Genomic DNA, 17,002 nt, shown 5'->3' with positions numbered 1-17,002 from the left:
CACCTCTCAGCTTCCCCTCATGTCTGCTCCATTCTCTATGTGGTGTTTACTGGCATGTCATTCACACATTTTCTCCTTCAGTGTTAGGGGAGCATGAACAGCATACCTTTATGCTGGTGGCGGAGACAGTCACAGATGAGCAGGGTGAGAAGACACACACAGAGCACACAAAGGGCTATTTCACCATATAGGAGTCCATTGCACCATTCTGAAAATCACATAGAACCATATTGGACTATAATAGTGACTATACACAAACTTTCTATTAAATGTACAATTGCATATCGTACATATTCATTGTTGAATCTAATTATCCAGTACAGCAGGCTACAGTCGGCCATTGCCATGGAATCTTCATGAACTCAAGCAGTCTGCTTTGAGTGCAAAAACATCAGTAGACAGAAGATGGTGCTGTTGTATTATATGGCACTGTGCTATATGTTCTCATTCTGGTTACCACACAAGCATGTGCATATTTATCATCAACATAGGATATATACACACATTCTGTTGATGTACTTACTTGCATATAATGAATGCCCACAATAGAATATCATTTAAATTTATAGAATGGGATGGATAGATAGATAAAATGTGATATGGTAAATGGACTGCATTTATATAGCGCTTTTATCCAAAGCGCTTTACAATTGATGCCTCTCATTTGCCAGAGCAGTTAGGAGTTAGATGTCTTGCTCAAGGACACTTCGACACGCCCAAGTCGGGGTTTGAACCGGCAACCCTCCGATTGCCAGACAATCGGTCTTACCTCCTGAGCTATGTCGCCCGTGGCAACCAGGGTCAGTATGGGTTTTCTGACGGAATGAAAACTTTAGGCTCTGAAAAGAGACATCCACCCCAACCTGGACCTCACACCACAATTCTTCATCCATTTCCACCATCTTATCCAAATCCATCCCCTCATCCTCCCTGCCAGACTTCACTTTTAGTCCAATTCGCAACCGGCTCTCTATCCTGTACCTGTCAATAATAAAGCAAGAATTTAGACAGAAGCATAGACTACTTGTACAAAAAGTTACTTTCCTTATAATCTCAAGCCACTGGTTGGAATAAGCAAGCCTCAAACCCTGTTTCATTAGTCCAATTAAAGAAACAAAATTATTGCACATAACAACGTAACTACTTTTTTTCAGAGATATTGAGGAGATTATGATTTGACAGGCCTTATTCAATCATTTTAATTACTCATCATTGATAAAATAAAGTGAGAAAAATTAAAATTAGTGACATTACGATTATCAGTATTATATATGCATGTTCTATTACAATTGAGACCCAATGTGCCCTGCACTGAGGACTCCTGGTTACAGTTAGGTAATGATATGAGACTTACGATAGCTATGTTTATGCTAGAGGTCCTGGCCTTCACCAACTTCACTAACAGAAGCCCTCAAATGCATATTTTTATGCAAAATAAGAATAGACCATTTGAATGCAAGAATTTCCCTGAACCCCACTTACCCTCTCTCGGTGTCTGTCAAAGACCAGGTCTGGCCAGTTTTGTTCCATGATTCGCGGGTCGACCGCCAGTAGATATTTACCCAGGGGGCACTGAGTCTGGTCACTACACAGCGCAACTCAGTGTGCCGTACATCCAGAAGGGCACTCGCATTAGTCTCATACCTCCATTCAGATATAAACTCTTGACTACTGTTTGGTGTTTGAGCTTCACTCCAATCCAGCTCTGGGCTTCCACCCTCACCCGTCCATTCATTCAGCAAATGTACTTCACTGCTGTCTGTCCAGACATCTGCTCAAGAACAATACAACAGATTAGGGCAAATAAACGTTAAATAATACTCCATTTTTCTATGTTTCCGTATAATTTCAGTGACTACTAATATATAACGAAATGGAAGGACAGAATACAATAGATCAATAAACTACCTGCTGAAAACCTTTTAAATAATTTAAGCACAATGTGCCCTCATGATTGCATAAATACTCCCTACTGTCTGGATGATAGCTCACAGTTCAGTTAATTTTATCACACATGATCAGTGAAACTATAAACTAGCAACAATCATCCTGATTGACAGGTACAGGTCACATTGCATCTACAGGTGCCAGTAAATGTTGGGTGCATTTATTATCCCCTCAGGGTCACTGTTTTCCCAACGACCTGCTATAGCCTATATTTCGGATCTTGCGGCCTACTCTAAGAAAATGACATGCGTGCAACTTTTACATGGATTACTTTCTTAAGACATACTACACAGTAACATGTCCAGTATTAATTATCTTAACACGGTACATTTGGCACCGGTTTAATTAACACTGAACATTTTACTGTGTAGTTAGCCTGTCATGAGTGAGGCATGTTTGGCATGTTTTTTTCAAACATTTCATGATCTAGTTTTATACTCCTAAACGATGTTACACGGCAAAATCACAGTCCTTTCACATCACAGTACTTTAGCCTGCAGCCAGGACCTATTTTCCAATGGAAGTTTTTGACAGCAGAAGGACTGTTTGGGGACGGGGTCTCTACTCACCTCCGACCATTAAAAGGGTTCCGTTGTCGTTAAATTGGATGTTGCGTTTGTTGTGCTCTACGCAGTAATATCGACCAGAATCCCCTGGTTCAACCTGAGCAATCGTCAGTACAACGTGAGTGACATTTAATGTCTTGTTGGCTAATCGGCAGGGCGATTGCTCACATTTATTATCGATAACTTGCAGTGATTCATTCGAGTCCATTCGAACCCAGTGGATAACCTCCTCGTGACAGGTCCGGTTCTTGGAACACTGGCAGCGGAGTGTGACGTCCGTGCCCGTTGTGGCGAATATCAGCGAGCAGGTCACAGAATTGGCTGCAATAAACAGAGATAGGTATCAGAAAAGGCACCGACCTCATCTACAACGCCATCTATTCCACCTCATTCATCAATGGTCTTTCCTTCAATAATGACAAACTGTCACACAGATTCATTTGTGACTGTTTTACAGCAGATCTAAACACAGTGGTCTCAAACTGAAACTCCATAACCTCTATTTCCCCCAACCATCCACAGTAAAATGTCCAATGTTAATTCAACTGGAATGTGGGACAAATGTTTTCTGATAAGAGTTAAATCAACACTGTTTGAGTTGAATTAACACTGGACATTGTACTGTGTATTATAAAAAGATTACAAAGCAAGTAGGCCTACCTACACTTCCCGATTCCTTCTTAAGGATCACTGAACTGATATCTTACCAAAAATACGTCTGGCTCAGGTGTAATTGCGAAAATGATAATAGGCCTATATCTTTTGTCCAGATGAGATTAAAACAGTAGTCCAAATATTATTCTCTTGTATATACAAGGGATGATCTTCATGAATAGTTGAAAACTAACATAATGAATTATGAAAAGTTAATTTCATAATTTCTGTTAAACAATGTTGTTCTGACGGGTGAAATTCTTATCAACAAGGCAAAATGCTTTAAGACTTCGCCTAACTTTTCCATTATTCATAATGAACTGTTTGATTGTTTACATATGGAAATATATTTCTTATATGAAAAAGAAGAATGCAAAAAGACTCCGGCTAAGAGCTACGACATTCTTGATCCCTCACTGTGACACACGTTGTCTTGTATTGTCAATTTTTTCTATCTCGCTTTATTTATTTACAACAACGATCACTTTATTGGAATTTTATTTAATTTTACTTTTTACGTACTTATGTACATTCCCTGTTATACCGTTGCTTTTATACATACAGACTTGTAGAACGTTACCGAATATGCCTATTTGTTTCTAAATTATTTGTACAATTAAAAATTACTGTTGTAAAAATTTAGGCATACCTAAAACTGTACAAATATCTCATACATTTAACGTGTTTTTATTATTATTTTATGAATAAGAACACATTCACATCGTATTTTATTTCACATTATTTATATTATTAAAATAATTTAAATAAAATTACTCACTGCAGGACAGCACGAAGAGCAGGAGACAGAGAACATGTGGCATGTCTGCAGAACAGAGTGATGTCTGATTTCTATGGCGTCAATTTAATGCCAATAATCAGCGCGAGCAGATATTCACTGCGCGAGTAAAACAAGCAGCCACGAGAGCAGACATTCAATGCGCGAGCACAAAACCACTTTCACGCACGCAAATTTCAACACCGAGAGTAAAACCATGAGCCGCGCACGAGCTAGTTCTACTCGCTCGCAAAATATTTCTCCTCGCTCGCGAAGAGCCACTTTTTCCTCGCTCCTCACTTGTCTCCGGTAGGGAGCTCACAACTTGTCTCCATATCATCCCTTAGCTAACAAGAACATTGGCGTTAGAAGGCATAGCAAGTGTATGGGCTGCGTATTTAAAGTGACCAATCATACCAGTGAACATATTAGCATAAGTCTCCGCCCCCACACTGACAAAAATCAATTCTACTCCGCGCGAGGAGAAAGTGGTTCTTCGGGAGCTAGTAGAACCAGCTCGCGGACGGCTCATTGTTTTACTCTCGGTGTTGAAATGTACACGCGTGAAAGTGGTTCTGTGCTTGCGCAGTGAATATCTGTTCGCGCTGATTATTGGCATTAAATTGACGCCATAGATTTCACCTGATGACTGATCGCTTACAGATAAGGAACGTGCTTGCGCGCCAAGTTCAGGCTCGCCTTCTCGCGCTATAATTGCAAGGTCGAGTTCCCAGTTACTGAAAGCACATTCTTCACTCCAGCATTATACTTGATATATTTCAGGAGACAGTTGTATTGAATATCTGACCTGTGCTATAGGGCTCTGCTTCCTCCGTCTCCAGGCCCACAGCCCACTGGCTGTCACAGTCACCAGCAGCAGCACCACAGCCAGGGGAGACAGGTACAGCAGCAGCTGGCACTGATCCTTGCCTGAAGCTGGCACTGATCCTTGCACTGAAGTAGCGTCTCAATATGACAAAACAACTTATAATTACACACAGACTCTGAGAATGAGTGTTATAGATCCTGGATAGTCTTGTATCTTTGATGGAGGTACAGGACCTAATTATAATACTTAACTTAAGATTCGGAACATCTTAATTAAATTTTGTGTATGTATTATGCAGAACTCAATATGTTACCCTAGCTAAGTTTGGCAACTTGATTAAAATCATAGGCTACTGGGAACATAAAAGCCGCTTTTCCACCGTATGGTACCGGCTCAACTCGACTAGACTCAACTCAACTCTACTCGCTTTTGGTACCAGGTACTTAGTTTTCCACTGCAGATAGTACCCCCGTCAATGTAGCTGGTTGTCATAGCAATGCCACATGACACTGCCATTTCTGACCAATCAGTGGTCTGCAGTGTTTCACGTCATCTTTTGGTATCTCCTTGGAACCTCGATGGAAGTGATACCAAAAAAAGTACCAGGTACCAGGTACTATCCACAATGCCTGACGGAAAACCACAAAAGGCGAGTAGAGTCGAGTTCAGCCGGTACCATGCAGTGGAAAAGCGATTAAATAGGCAACAATAATGCACTACACTGTGAAGCTACTTACAGTTGTTACATTTAAAATTTTGTGGAGAGTTGGCTAATAGCCAGACAATTATGATAAGTGAAAGGAAGACAGAACATGAGAAGATAAAGCATAAAACAGGGAGAAAAAAAACATTTTCTTACTATCTTGCATGACCCGGGTTCGAATAATGACTCCAGTACTGTGCCTACAGACACAGTTCAAACCACAGATCCTGTCTTTCAAAGAGAGGATGGAGGACTGTATGAATGCACCGTGCTCATCTACAAAAGTTTTAGCTTTGGCCTCCGACAACGTCAGCCCGTCATTGGCATCATCTGTTTCCCACTGAGGATCACTCCAGTGTGGACCCCCGCCTTTCAATTCACATAGAATGGTTCCTGTGCAACCGAGGAAGACGCGCATTACAGGGAGGCTCTTGGGATCTGAGGAGAAAGAGAGACGGGATACATAGCAGAATGGGTCTCATGAAACCACAATGGGAAATTAAAATTACATGCCCGGTCATCACCGTAAATGAGGACCTGTTCTCAACTGACCTACCTGGTTAAATAAATCTAATTATAACCTGACATTGATTGGTGGACACACTTAGGGAAAGTTATGCCTCCTGTTTCAAGCATTTGCTGAGCTGATAAACTTCACTCACATAGCAGAGTTAGATTAATAACCACATAGTTGTTTGACCTTACAGTTGAGAACCATGTTTCTGTACAGATTTTCTTCCATTGCCATTTTCATTGTCTATCTTACAAAACGTGTTGAGGTAGGAATGAAACTTCCCACAATCCTATGGCATAACTATTTATCTTTATGAATAAAACAAAATTGAAAACCAGGTAATAAAGTGTTATCCAAATCACTCAGCACGCTCAATAATTCAACAAGACAAGGGAGCGATCAAAGACAAATAATCACTGACAGCTGAACTATAATCAATAATTGAGAATATTGAGGCCATGTTTAAAGAGTTGTCTTGTGTGTTCTCTGAAACTGTTTTTATTTATGTGTCCACTGGGGATGAAAGCACAGATGCACATTTGAAAGCTTTCTTCTTCATCAGGCAAAACTGTTTGATTTGTTGTAATGTTCAGGTTTAATTTGTGCCAGAGTAAAACTGGAGTTTATTTATGATAAGCTTCAAGTGGAGATGTTCAAAACTATCTGCGGTGTTCAGTAACTGGGGGAGAATAGCAATTGAGGTGGTGAAGAATGTGACTAAATTCAATTAGATTTTATTCATATTTTTATTACTTTTTCCCTCTTTTGTTTCTGTTGAATCTTTGAAGCACTTATTGTTGGACAACTGAATTTGGCGTTTGTGGTTGGATGAAAGGAAGACTACTCAATCAAATATTTTATCTCTGCCTCAAACTCAGTTGTCTTTGAAGTCGAATGGTGTCAAATTTTTTTCCCAATTTGAGAAATCTTATCAAATGAATGTAGATATTGTGAGATTTCTGTTTTTGAAACTCGTAGGGTTCACATTACAAAGAGCCAAATGTCCAGGAACAGAACAAACCAGTTATACAGTGCCCACTGCTCCCTGTAATATGATTAAATGGTGAAATCAGAATTTTCCAAATACAAGATGCAGAGTGTAGTCTATTCACAGTGACTTTTGATAGGTTCAGCTTCAACAATGTCCTCGTGGCAATGATAGCCGAGACTTTGTTCTGCTGTGTATTAAAAACACTCTCAGAAAAAAGTATGAAAGAGTGCATGAAAAGATACCAACACTTGCAACTGAGGTGGTACAGGTGCATCAAATTGTATCCATATCAAGTTGTATCAAAACATCATTCGGTTGCACCTTTTTGCTTGTAAAGGCTGGCCTACTCAGTACCCAACATGGGTGTCAACATTTTGGAAATATGTTCCTTAAAGAACAAAAATGTTGCCTACCTCCACTGAATTGGCCCTTTCCACTTAATCTATCCGCAATCCTGCATGGCGGCGTTGCTGTTTCTTATTGTAGGTGTATATATATATATATATATATATATATATATATATATATACACACACCAATCAGCCACAACATTTAAACCACCTACCTAATATTGTGTAGGTTCCCCTCGTGCCGCCAAAACATCTCTGATTCGTCGAAACATGAACTCCACCTCCGAAGGTGTCCTCTGGTATATTTGTATTTCTGTATAAATTTGTATCTACTGTATATTTGTATCTGATTGTGTTACTTTGTTGTCTTTGATGCTGCAACAGTGCAAAATCCCTGCAGGGATCAATAAAGTACACTACTACTACTTATTACATTAATTGTTTTTCATTACATAAAAAAATTTGAAATGGATTACATTATTGGACGTTATTACACTATTGGTAGTTTATTACGTTATTAGTTGCGACAGGGCTATAAAAAGCTAAGATATTGTTAGAGGGTGAATTATTTCCACATGACTTTAAAAACTCGGGTCAGAGCTGTTTTGGCGGTTTTTCACGAGGGGAACCCACACAATATTAGGCAGATGGTTTTAATGTTGTGGCTGATCGGTGTATATATATATATATATATATATATATATATATATATATATAACTCCTATACACAGATAATTGTTATGAGATCGACCTTCGGGTTTACAAATATTGCAATCCGTAATATCGCAGAAATGTTGCTCTTTACAAAGACAATTTTGCGGGAGAATCCCCAACGTAATTCTGCCATGGCATGCACTTGTATCTTACCTTTTACGGCTACAACTGTGGAGGAACCCAGTTTGAAGTTTTTTTTAGAAAGCACCGCGGCGAAGCTGCGTCCGGAGTCGCCGATTGTTGCACTGGAGACGGTTAGATGCGCATCCTTAGAGTTCGCGCGAAGCTCTCCCCTGTAACGACCGTCCTTTAACTTGTATTCGTATAAATTAGTTATTTGCTCCATTTTTCCACTCGGTCTCAGACGGTACCAGCTGACGGATGTGTGATACATCGTTATTTCTTTGACACGGCTGTGGATGGTCACATTTTGTCCTATGTCCTTGAATACTATAGAAGCAGGGTTATCCAAACCTTCAGCAGTTTCTAAGGGACAGAAAACAGAGTTAAACATGATCCACCTTCAAGTACTTGCATACGACGACGACGACAACAACAACAACAACAACAACAATAATAATAATAATACTCACGGTACTTCAGGATAATCAGAAAAACTATGAATAACGAAATCATGATGAGATTAATTGTAATGAACTGTTTCAAACCTTGCCAAACCAAAAAAAAGATAAATATCTCACCATCACACACCCACCCACAGTGTATGTGTTTGTGTGTGTGTGTGTGTGAGAGAGATTCTCACCCTCTGCATGCACATATGTGCAGTGGAAACTAACCTGGATGGAAACTTACTTCATAGGCTAACTTCATCTACTGAGTGCCAAAGATTTTGGTGCATGACTCTCAAATATCAGCAAATCCAGTTATACTTTTTAAAATGTTGTAATATTTCATATCAGATATTAATTAATATTCATAAGGTGTACTGTGTATGTGCGATTCTTCATCAAAGGGTTTTATTATATACCAACAAAAATACTTAGTTTTACTTTTTATTACACGCAATCAGTTATTTTAAATTAAAATGTGCATTTATTGATAATTTTCAGAATAATCTTGTTACTAGTGTCTATATAGTGTATTCAGTGAGGTAGTCTTGGAAATTTACAAAGACAATCAGACAACGTAACTGAGCATTGCATAACTGTTAACAACACATTGCTATATTACACCAGCTTCATGTTAATGATCAGTTGTGTTAATAGTGCTGTTGAAAGCTATTTAAAGGATACAGCCTATTTTCTAAAACGTTCACTCTAAGTTTACAGGAATGACTTGATTTATTTAATGACTCTGATTAAAAAGCTCAGTCTTATGCTACAATGTTTATACTAACAATACTGTCTGTATTCACACTGTCCTATAGATCCTAAAATGTACTGGCAAACTATGAACCAACTGAACTAAACCTAAAATTATATTTTAGATTTTCCCCCTTATTAGTCGTTTCCAGAAGGAGTAAAAACAATACTGTATACATTTTAGTCTAGTCTATTGTGGTATTAGACAACCAAAGGCTCGAAAAGTCTGTGACTGATTCCAGGTGACACTGTAAGTAGAGGCCCCCTGGTATATGACTGCATGATAAGGCTGTCAAAAGTGCCATGAAATTGAGTTCGAATATTAGCTTTTGTAATTAGTTAGAGTTCGAATATATTCGAATATCATTTGCCTATAATTCACAAAAATAAGCTGCTTATTGTCGGGCGCAATATGCACGTGACGCACCATCTAAACTGGCCTGCAAGCGGGCAGTAGAATAGAGGACATCGTTGAACTTTCATACTAGGTTACTACATCTGGGGCCTCATTTATAAAACGTATTTAGATCAACTTTGTGACGCGAACGTAGAAAATCACGTCAAAGTAGTGATTTATAAAATTTCAACATGACTTGATTTGACCGTGGAAACGGTTGTGGCTCTACGTCATGTCTTCACTTCGCGTATGCACGCAAGTTCATTTTATAAATGACCCCCCTGCAGTTTCTATAGCCTAATGCGCAGATGAATCTGCTCATATCCAGCCAAATGCCTCAAAACTTGTTGGATGTCACCTTGCAGCAGGACAATGGCCTCAAACATACTGTTAAGTCCCAGGCATGTTATACCAGTGAACAGTTAATTATGCATGTTTAAAACAGGAAACAATGCAGACAGACTTTTGTGGTTTTGCATCGTGTAGGATGTTCTCTGTCAAGAGAAGAAGCCTCACACAGCCCCATGAATAATCTACAGCTCCTGTTTAACCACAGCTCCCCCATGTGGTGAGAGAGCAGGAGTTACAGCTGAAAAGCTTTAATGTATTTAAAAATACAGGCACATACACATAAAAATCTCAGAAATATAATGTCAAGCAGGAAATGTGACCATACTTTGTGTGTGTCTCTATACTACTAAAGCAACCAAGGAGCTTTTCAGGGCCAAAAAGTGTAATGTTCTTGACTGGTCAAGTCAAATACCAATGGTGAATCCAGTTAAATACGTGTTTCACTTACTGAAGAAAAGACTGAAGGCAAAGCACACCAGAAATAAATAGGAACTGAAGATGGCTGCAGCACAGGCCTGGCAGAGCATCACCAGGGAAGATATCCAGCATCTAGTGATGTCTGTGGGTTGCGGATTTCAGGCAGTCATCAAATGCAAAGAACTTGCCACAAAGTACTAAATATGGACTATTTCATATTGTGTTGATTTGTCCAGTCACGTTTGCTCTCCTAAAACGTTAGAACTATATATAAAAAGGTCTGTAATTCCTTCATGGATTATTAAATGTGGATGTAAATTATCTGCTGCTGTAACACCCAAATTTCCCCACCTGGGTTTTAATAAAAAAGTCTATCTTATCTCATCTTATCTTATTAAATATCCTCAAATTGAAGATGATAGTCTATAATAATGTAATCTCATATTCATTGCTTTATTTCAAATGCAATGCTCTGGAGTACAGATCCAAAAAAAACAAAAATTGTATCACTCTCCCAATGTCTTTGCATGTAACTGTAAGTGACCAACACATTAGGGCCAGTTTAACAGGAAGCTTGCCCAGAGTGAAAGAACATCAAAGAAGGAAATTATAAACCATCTAATCTTTGAAAAACTAAATTGGGAAGTATATCCCAGAGATTATGGTTAAACCTTGTATCTTTCTATCCAACTAATATTAATTACTTGATTTAAAAAGTATTATCTAACACATTCTATCTTTGATTTCATTGCTGATTGCTTCTTTTTTTATACTATGGGTTTATTTATCCAGATGAAATTGCAATCTATCGAAAGTAGTTGACATATGACACATAGTTTTGGGGGCCTCTAGTGATGAAAAAACATATGACACTCTTGCAAGATCTTCTGCAATTGTAACAGAGTCCTAGAATGCAGAAAGAGATCTCTCGCTAACTATGAATTAAAATTCATATCCCTCATATCCTTGGTGGTTTTATTAATCCCTGTCCCCAGGTTGGTAACCGTGTCCCTAACAGGGAAGTCAGGTATTGTTGAGCCAGGTGAGCATTTTCGAGCCAATGTCGCACATTTTCTCATGTTCACAATCAGATCCTCATGTGGAAAATAGTACACTCAGCACACTTTATATAATCTTTAATAATACTTCAAGTATAAAATAGTATAGTTCAGGTATATTTTGCCATACAATTTTTTCACATGGGTGATGAGAACCTTTCAACAGCTTTTAGAGCTTCTTGTACCTGGCTTTCATTTTCTGACTTTGGCAAGAGAAGCAGGTGGCTACATCCGTTTCATAACGTAGAGCTGTGTGTGCAAAAGGGGCAGACCCAGGCAGTGAGGTTCCCACATCAATATGGCTGTGGTTGCAGACAGTTGCTGTTCCAAATTTGGGTGTGGCAATTAGACATTCTCAGCCCCAGGTTACATTTCTATGAGAGCTTTTTTGAGATTGATCAACACCAGTTTTAGGCCATTAAGCTTTTTTGGCCACCATTTTGGCCACAAGTTTATTTTGAGTTGAAATATTTGCTCCGTACATACCCCTGCTGCCTGAATAAAACATACATGTCTTTACTATGATGTTATGTCATTAAACTACATTAAGCCTTTGTTTTCACCTAAATTACAACTTTGATGGTTTAAAAAATACTTCCTGATTTATCTTGCACATTCCCCTCTGAATATACTGACTATTTCAGTTTTTCTGTTTAAAATGATCTCATTAAGCCCTCTTTTTTGCAGTTGTTCACTAAATTAATTTAAAAAAACTGAACAGATATACTTTTCTTCACCATTACTAAGTCCTATGGTGTCCAGTGTCCAACACATGGGAACACATCCATTTTTTTCCATCAACATCAAATTTTTTTTTTTGCCCCCATAAGCAGTTTACACATTAGGCCTTTTAGAATGTCCTTTCGTGTTCTTCGTATTTCTTGATTTTCACATGCAAATTGCAAATCCTTGAGACTGAGCTACATTTACAAATGTTTTGAGGTCTGGTGATTTCCTCCTTCTCAGTCTGTCCTCAAGAATAGTTTGCTTGAACCGCATTTTTCACGGCACACTGTATTTTCTTTTATCTCCTCCTCTTTCTTTCTAGCAAGGTGGTTAAAGTGTACGGAAAGTCCTGGCAATGGCCACAGCAGCGCAACTTGCAAACTTCAGAAAGCTTTCAGACTCAGCCTAACAAAAAACAAATTTAATAGAATAAAAACATAATTAAATTACTGACAATTAAAGCTAATTTATTTGTTTATTTGACAAGGTCAATGCCTATTAATAACATTTCTGCAAACGTGAGTTAGCCAGGGAGGCTAAATTTTCATGTGTTGGCCAAGGGCTATATGCCGTTGGACTGTGGAAGGAAACCTGTGTACCCAGAGGAAACCCACAGGAGCACAGGGAGAACAGGCCAACTCCATGCATAGGGGATCTGGGCTGAACCCCCTTCCTGTGAGGCAGCAGTGCTAACCAATGTGCCTCCATTGTGGTTAGCAACAGCTGGGTTACTTAAAAAAAGGATTAACTTGAAGAATGAGTTTGGTGATGAAATGAACTTTTGAACAGGACAAGACAATACTGGAGTTTCAGTATGAACAAGCGATCTCCTCTTTACAATAGCTGAAGCAAATCTTTTGTACTTACAGCGTGAACATAAACCTTTTATATCTGCTGGTAACACAGATATAATATCAGCATCTTTTACTCTCCAGATAGCAGAAACAAGATGCACAGTTAGCATCACAGAAATTTATTTTGAGCTGAGAAAAAATGGAACATTTTTAATAATTAATGACTGAATAATTCATCATATAAAACATGAGCTAAGGCAACAAAGTAATTGCCCAAACTGTTCACTTAAGATAAATCCAGCACAGTCTGCACATTTCTCATCAATCAACAGAAAAATTATGAAACATTGTGACAAGTAGCACATTAATTTTGTCTTGCTGCAGAAAAAATGATCTTCAAACGAAATGTGATGCAATAAACATTTAGGAAGCACTGTTCTTACGGAGGCAAATATTTCTGTTAATGTTTCCCCAAAATGAGAAGGTTGGGTAGAAATGACAAACCCTGCAAGTTTACAATGAGAGACAGAAACAGAATTTTCAGAAACCTAATTGACTGCCTGTCTTTGTTTGCCTCTCTTTCCTTCTCCCCACAAGCAGGTCTTGCAGTATCAGCGGGTCTTTCTGTAGGTATCCAAATCTCTGTCTTTCACCCATGAAGTACTCTGTCTTCACATTTGTATCTCACTTCACTGTTCACCAGTCTGTCTTCCTGACTGTTCTTCTGTCTGCTCTTCTGTCTTTGTCGTCTCTCTGTCTTGGGTTGTTTCTTGATATCCAGATGAGCATAGGTGATGTACGAGGACACATCTCTCTGCAAAGACATGCATGGATGTGATTTGTAACTTTAGCTAAATGAAATACTTTATTCTGTTATGGGAGGATGCTGTTCACGTGACAGTACATGTGAAATGCTTACGCAAGAGTTCAGTGTTGGTGACACTCCTGTCGCTGAAAGCGGCAGTTACTGAAAGCACATTTTTCACTCCAGCATTATACTTGATATATTTCAGGACACAGTTGTATTGAATATCTGACCTGAGCTATAGGGCTCTGCCTCCTCCGTCTCCAGGCCCACAGCCCACTGGCTGTCACAGTCACCAGCAACAGCACCCCAGCCAGGGGAGATAGGTACAGCATCAGCTGGCACTGATCCTTGCCTGAAGCTGGCACTGATCCTTGCACTGAAGTAGCGTCTCAATATGACAAAACAACTTATAATTACACACAGACTCTGAGAACCAGTGTTATAGATCCTGGATAGTCTTGTATCTTTGATGGAGGTACAGGACTTAATTATAATACTTAACTTATGATTCGGAATATCTTAATTCAATTTTGTGTATGTATTATGCAGAACTCAATTTGTTACCCTAGCTAAGTTTGGCAACTTGATTAAAATCATTGGCTACTGGGACCATAAAAGCCACTTTTCCACCGCATGGAACCAGCTCAACTCGACTTGACTCTACTCAACCCTGCTCACTTTTGGTACCACGTGCTTAGCTTTCCACTGCAGATAGTACCCCCGTCAATGTAGCTGGTCGTCATAGCAATGCCACATGACACTGCCGTTTCTGACCAATCAGTGGTCTGCAGTGTTTCACGTCACCTTTTGGTATCTCCTTGGAACCTCGACGGAGGTGATACCAAGAAAAGTACCAGGTACCAGGTACTATCCACAACTTTTGCCCGATGGAAAACCACAAAAAGCGAGTAGAGTCGAGTCGAGTTGAGCCGGTACCATGCAGTGGAAAAGCGATTAAATAGGCAACAATAATGCACTACACTGTGAAGCTACTTACAATTGTTACATTTAAAATTTTGGGGAGAGTTGGCTAATAGCCAGACAATTATGATAAGTGAAAGGGAGATAGAACATGAGAAGATAAAGCATAAAACAGGGAGAAAAAAAAACATTTTCTTACTATCTTGCATGACCCGGGTTCGAATGATGACTCCAGTGCTATGCCTACATACACAGTTCAAACCATGGATCCTGTCTTTCAAAGAGAGGATGGAGGACTGTATGAATGCGCCGTGCTCATCTACAAAAGTTTTAGCTTTGGCCTCCGACAACGTCAGCCCGTCTTTGGCATTATCTGTTTCCCACTGAGGATCACTCCAGTGTGGACCCCCGCCTTTCAATTCACATAGAATGGTTCCTGTGCGACCGAGGAACACGCGCATTGCAGGGAGGCTCTTGGGATCTGAGGAGAAAGAGAGACGGGATGTATAGCAGAATGGGTCTCATGAAACCACAATGGGAAATTAAAATTACATCACCGTAAATGAGGACCTGTTCTCAACTGACCTACCTGGTTAAATAAATCTAATTATAACCTGACATTGATTGGGAAAAAGTTAGGGAAAGTTATACCTCCTGTTTCAAGCATTTGCTGAACTGATAAACTTCACTCACATAGCAGAGTTAGATTGATAACCACATAGTTGTTTGACATTACAGTTGAGAACCATGTTTCTGTACAGATTTTCTTCCATAGCCATTTTAATTGTCTATCTTACAAAACGTATTGAGGTAGGAATGAAACTTCCCACTGTAAACACCTCACAGCTAGACCAATGAGGGTTTGTAGCTGGAGGGGAAGGTATCGCGTGTTCTCCCTTGGCTGGTGTGATTCAAACCAGAGATGTTAGTTATTTTTCCTCTGTTCGTAAGAACAGGGCACAATTATAATTAAGAATGCACTGGTTCCGTTGCCACGGGTTAGATATGAAGGCGCTGCTTCATATCCCGCTTAAAACTGGCCTAAAACGGATCAGTAGCATTCAGGTTACTCTCCGTTCGTAAACGGGGCTATGCTGTCATCAGAGATATATCCGATCTGTCGCCGGACTGTCAATATTCCAATGGGAGCATCAGAATATTCACAAATGCGCGGAACAACACATCAAATATATCAATGACCACAGCAAGAAAGCGTAACAGTTACTAGGTTTTACCCTCGTATTAAATCTGACTCCATTTTATATGATAATTTAAAATTTGGGTTTAACTATACGTGGAACTTGGGAGTGGTTACACTCGACTCTATCTTGTGCCATTATTCCTCAATATATGCTCCCGGGTTTAGCATTATTGTTAAATCTCAGTTCGGTGAAGAATCCAGAGGTTAGGAGTCTGACCACCATAATACATGCCTTCCATGCCTGGCTTACATGGATAGTGCATAGACAGTTATGAGCCCAGGGCGGTTAAGAATCTATCGGGCTCCTTAAGGCGAATTTGGGGAGAACCAGCGTACTACGCCCATGGGTCCTCTTATGCCAAACAACACCAGAACCGATCCCACCAATCCCTTAACAGGCAGATCGTGGTCACCTATCTAACTTGAAGACCCCACTACAGACGTTTACTGTACTAGACCCCTGATCAGTAGGTCCTAGTCAGAATTGCCCCCCTGAGTATTTAAACGGAATTTCGGCTGAAAAGAAGATAAAATGGATTAGAGTCATGAAGACCACGCAAGTTAAAATCAGAAGAATTTATTTAACAGGCAGGTAGGTTGTTATCTTTAAATTCAAAATCAATTATAAAGGTTAAAAACAGAAATACAGAGTAAAAGAGTTCTTACCAGCCTGTTTAGCTACACACAGAACACATAGCCTAGTATGTGCACGGTGGGAAGTCGATTACGATCTTCCATGGCTATCTCTACACAGAACACATAGCCTAGTATGTGCACGGTGGGAAGTCGATTACGATCTTCCTGGTCTGTCTACACACAGCGCACATAGTATGTGCAGTGCGGGAAGTCGATTGCGATCTTCCTCGATTGCTTTGTCTCCCTTCCTTTTAAGCCAAATCCCGCGTTTGGTCTAGGCGGCATTGCCATAAATTAACCTGTCCGAATCATAAATCTCAAATTCCGG

At 39.5% G+C, this 17,002-nt stretch overlaps 1 protein-coding gene and 1 long non-coding RNA gene across 10 annotated transcripts in view; both read right to left on the bottom strand.

Moving 5' to 3' along the window:
- The window catches only part of LOC135233399 (uncharacterized), a 34,293-nt gene that overhangs the window by 1,032 nt on the left and 16,259 nt on the right, over positions 1-17,002 (bottom strand). For 4 of the 9 annotated variants that reach the window (XM_064296973.1, XM_064296982.1, XM_064296892.1 and 1 more), the window contains one exon: positions 13,267-13,922. The exons of 1 other annotated variant lie outside the window; for it this stretch is intronic. In XM_064296973.1, the coding sequence (XP_064153043.1) occupies positions 13,758-13,922 (165 nt within the window). In that variant the 3' untranslated portion in view covers positions 13,267-13,757. Of the gene's footprint in view, positions 1-106; positions 209-769; positions 982-1,482; positions 1,772-2,681; positions 2,835-3,945; positions 4,322-13,266; positions 13,923-17,002 lie in introns of those variants that run through there. 4 more of the 9 variants (XM_064296990.1, XM_064296921.1, XM_064296937.1 and 1 more) reach the window with 4 other exon arrangements.
- Positions 4,680-9,015, bottom strand: LOC135233524 (uncharacterized). The gene is made up of 4 exons (XR_010323859.1): positions 8,637-9,015; positions 8,197-8,529; positions 5,631-5,912; positions 4,680-4,908 (listed from the first exon to the last, which is right to left on the bottom strand). It is a non-coding gene; the product is annotated as an uncharacterized LOC135233524 (long non-coding RNA).

The sequence above is a fragment of the Anguilla rostrata genome, chromosome 1 (genome assembly GCF_018555375.3).
Source record: "Anguilla rostrata isolate EN2019 chromosome 1, ASM1855537v3, whole genome shotgun sequence".
In the NCBI taxonomy this organism is placed as follows: domain Eukaryota; kingdom Metazoa; phylum Chordata; class Actinopteri; order Anguilliformes; family Anguillidae; genus Anguilla; species Anguilla rostrata.
Note: the sequence above shows the minus strand (reverse complement) of the source record. Positions and strands in the feature narration are given on the sequence as shown.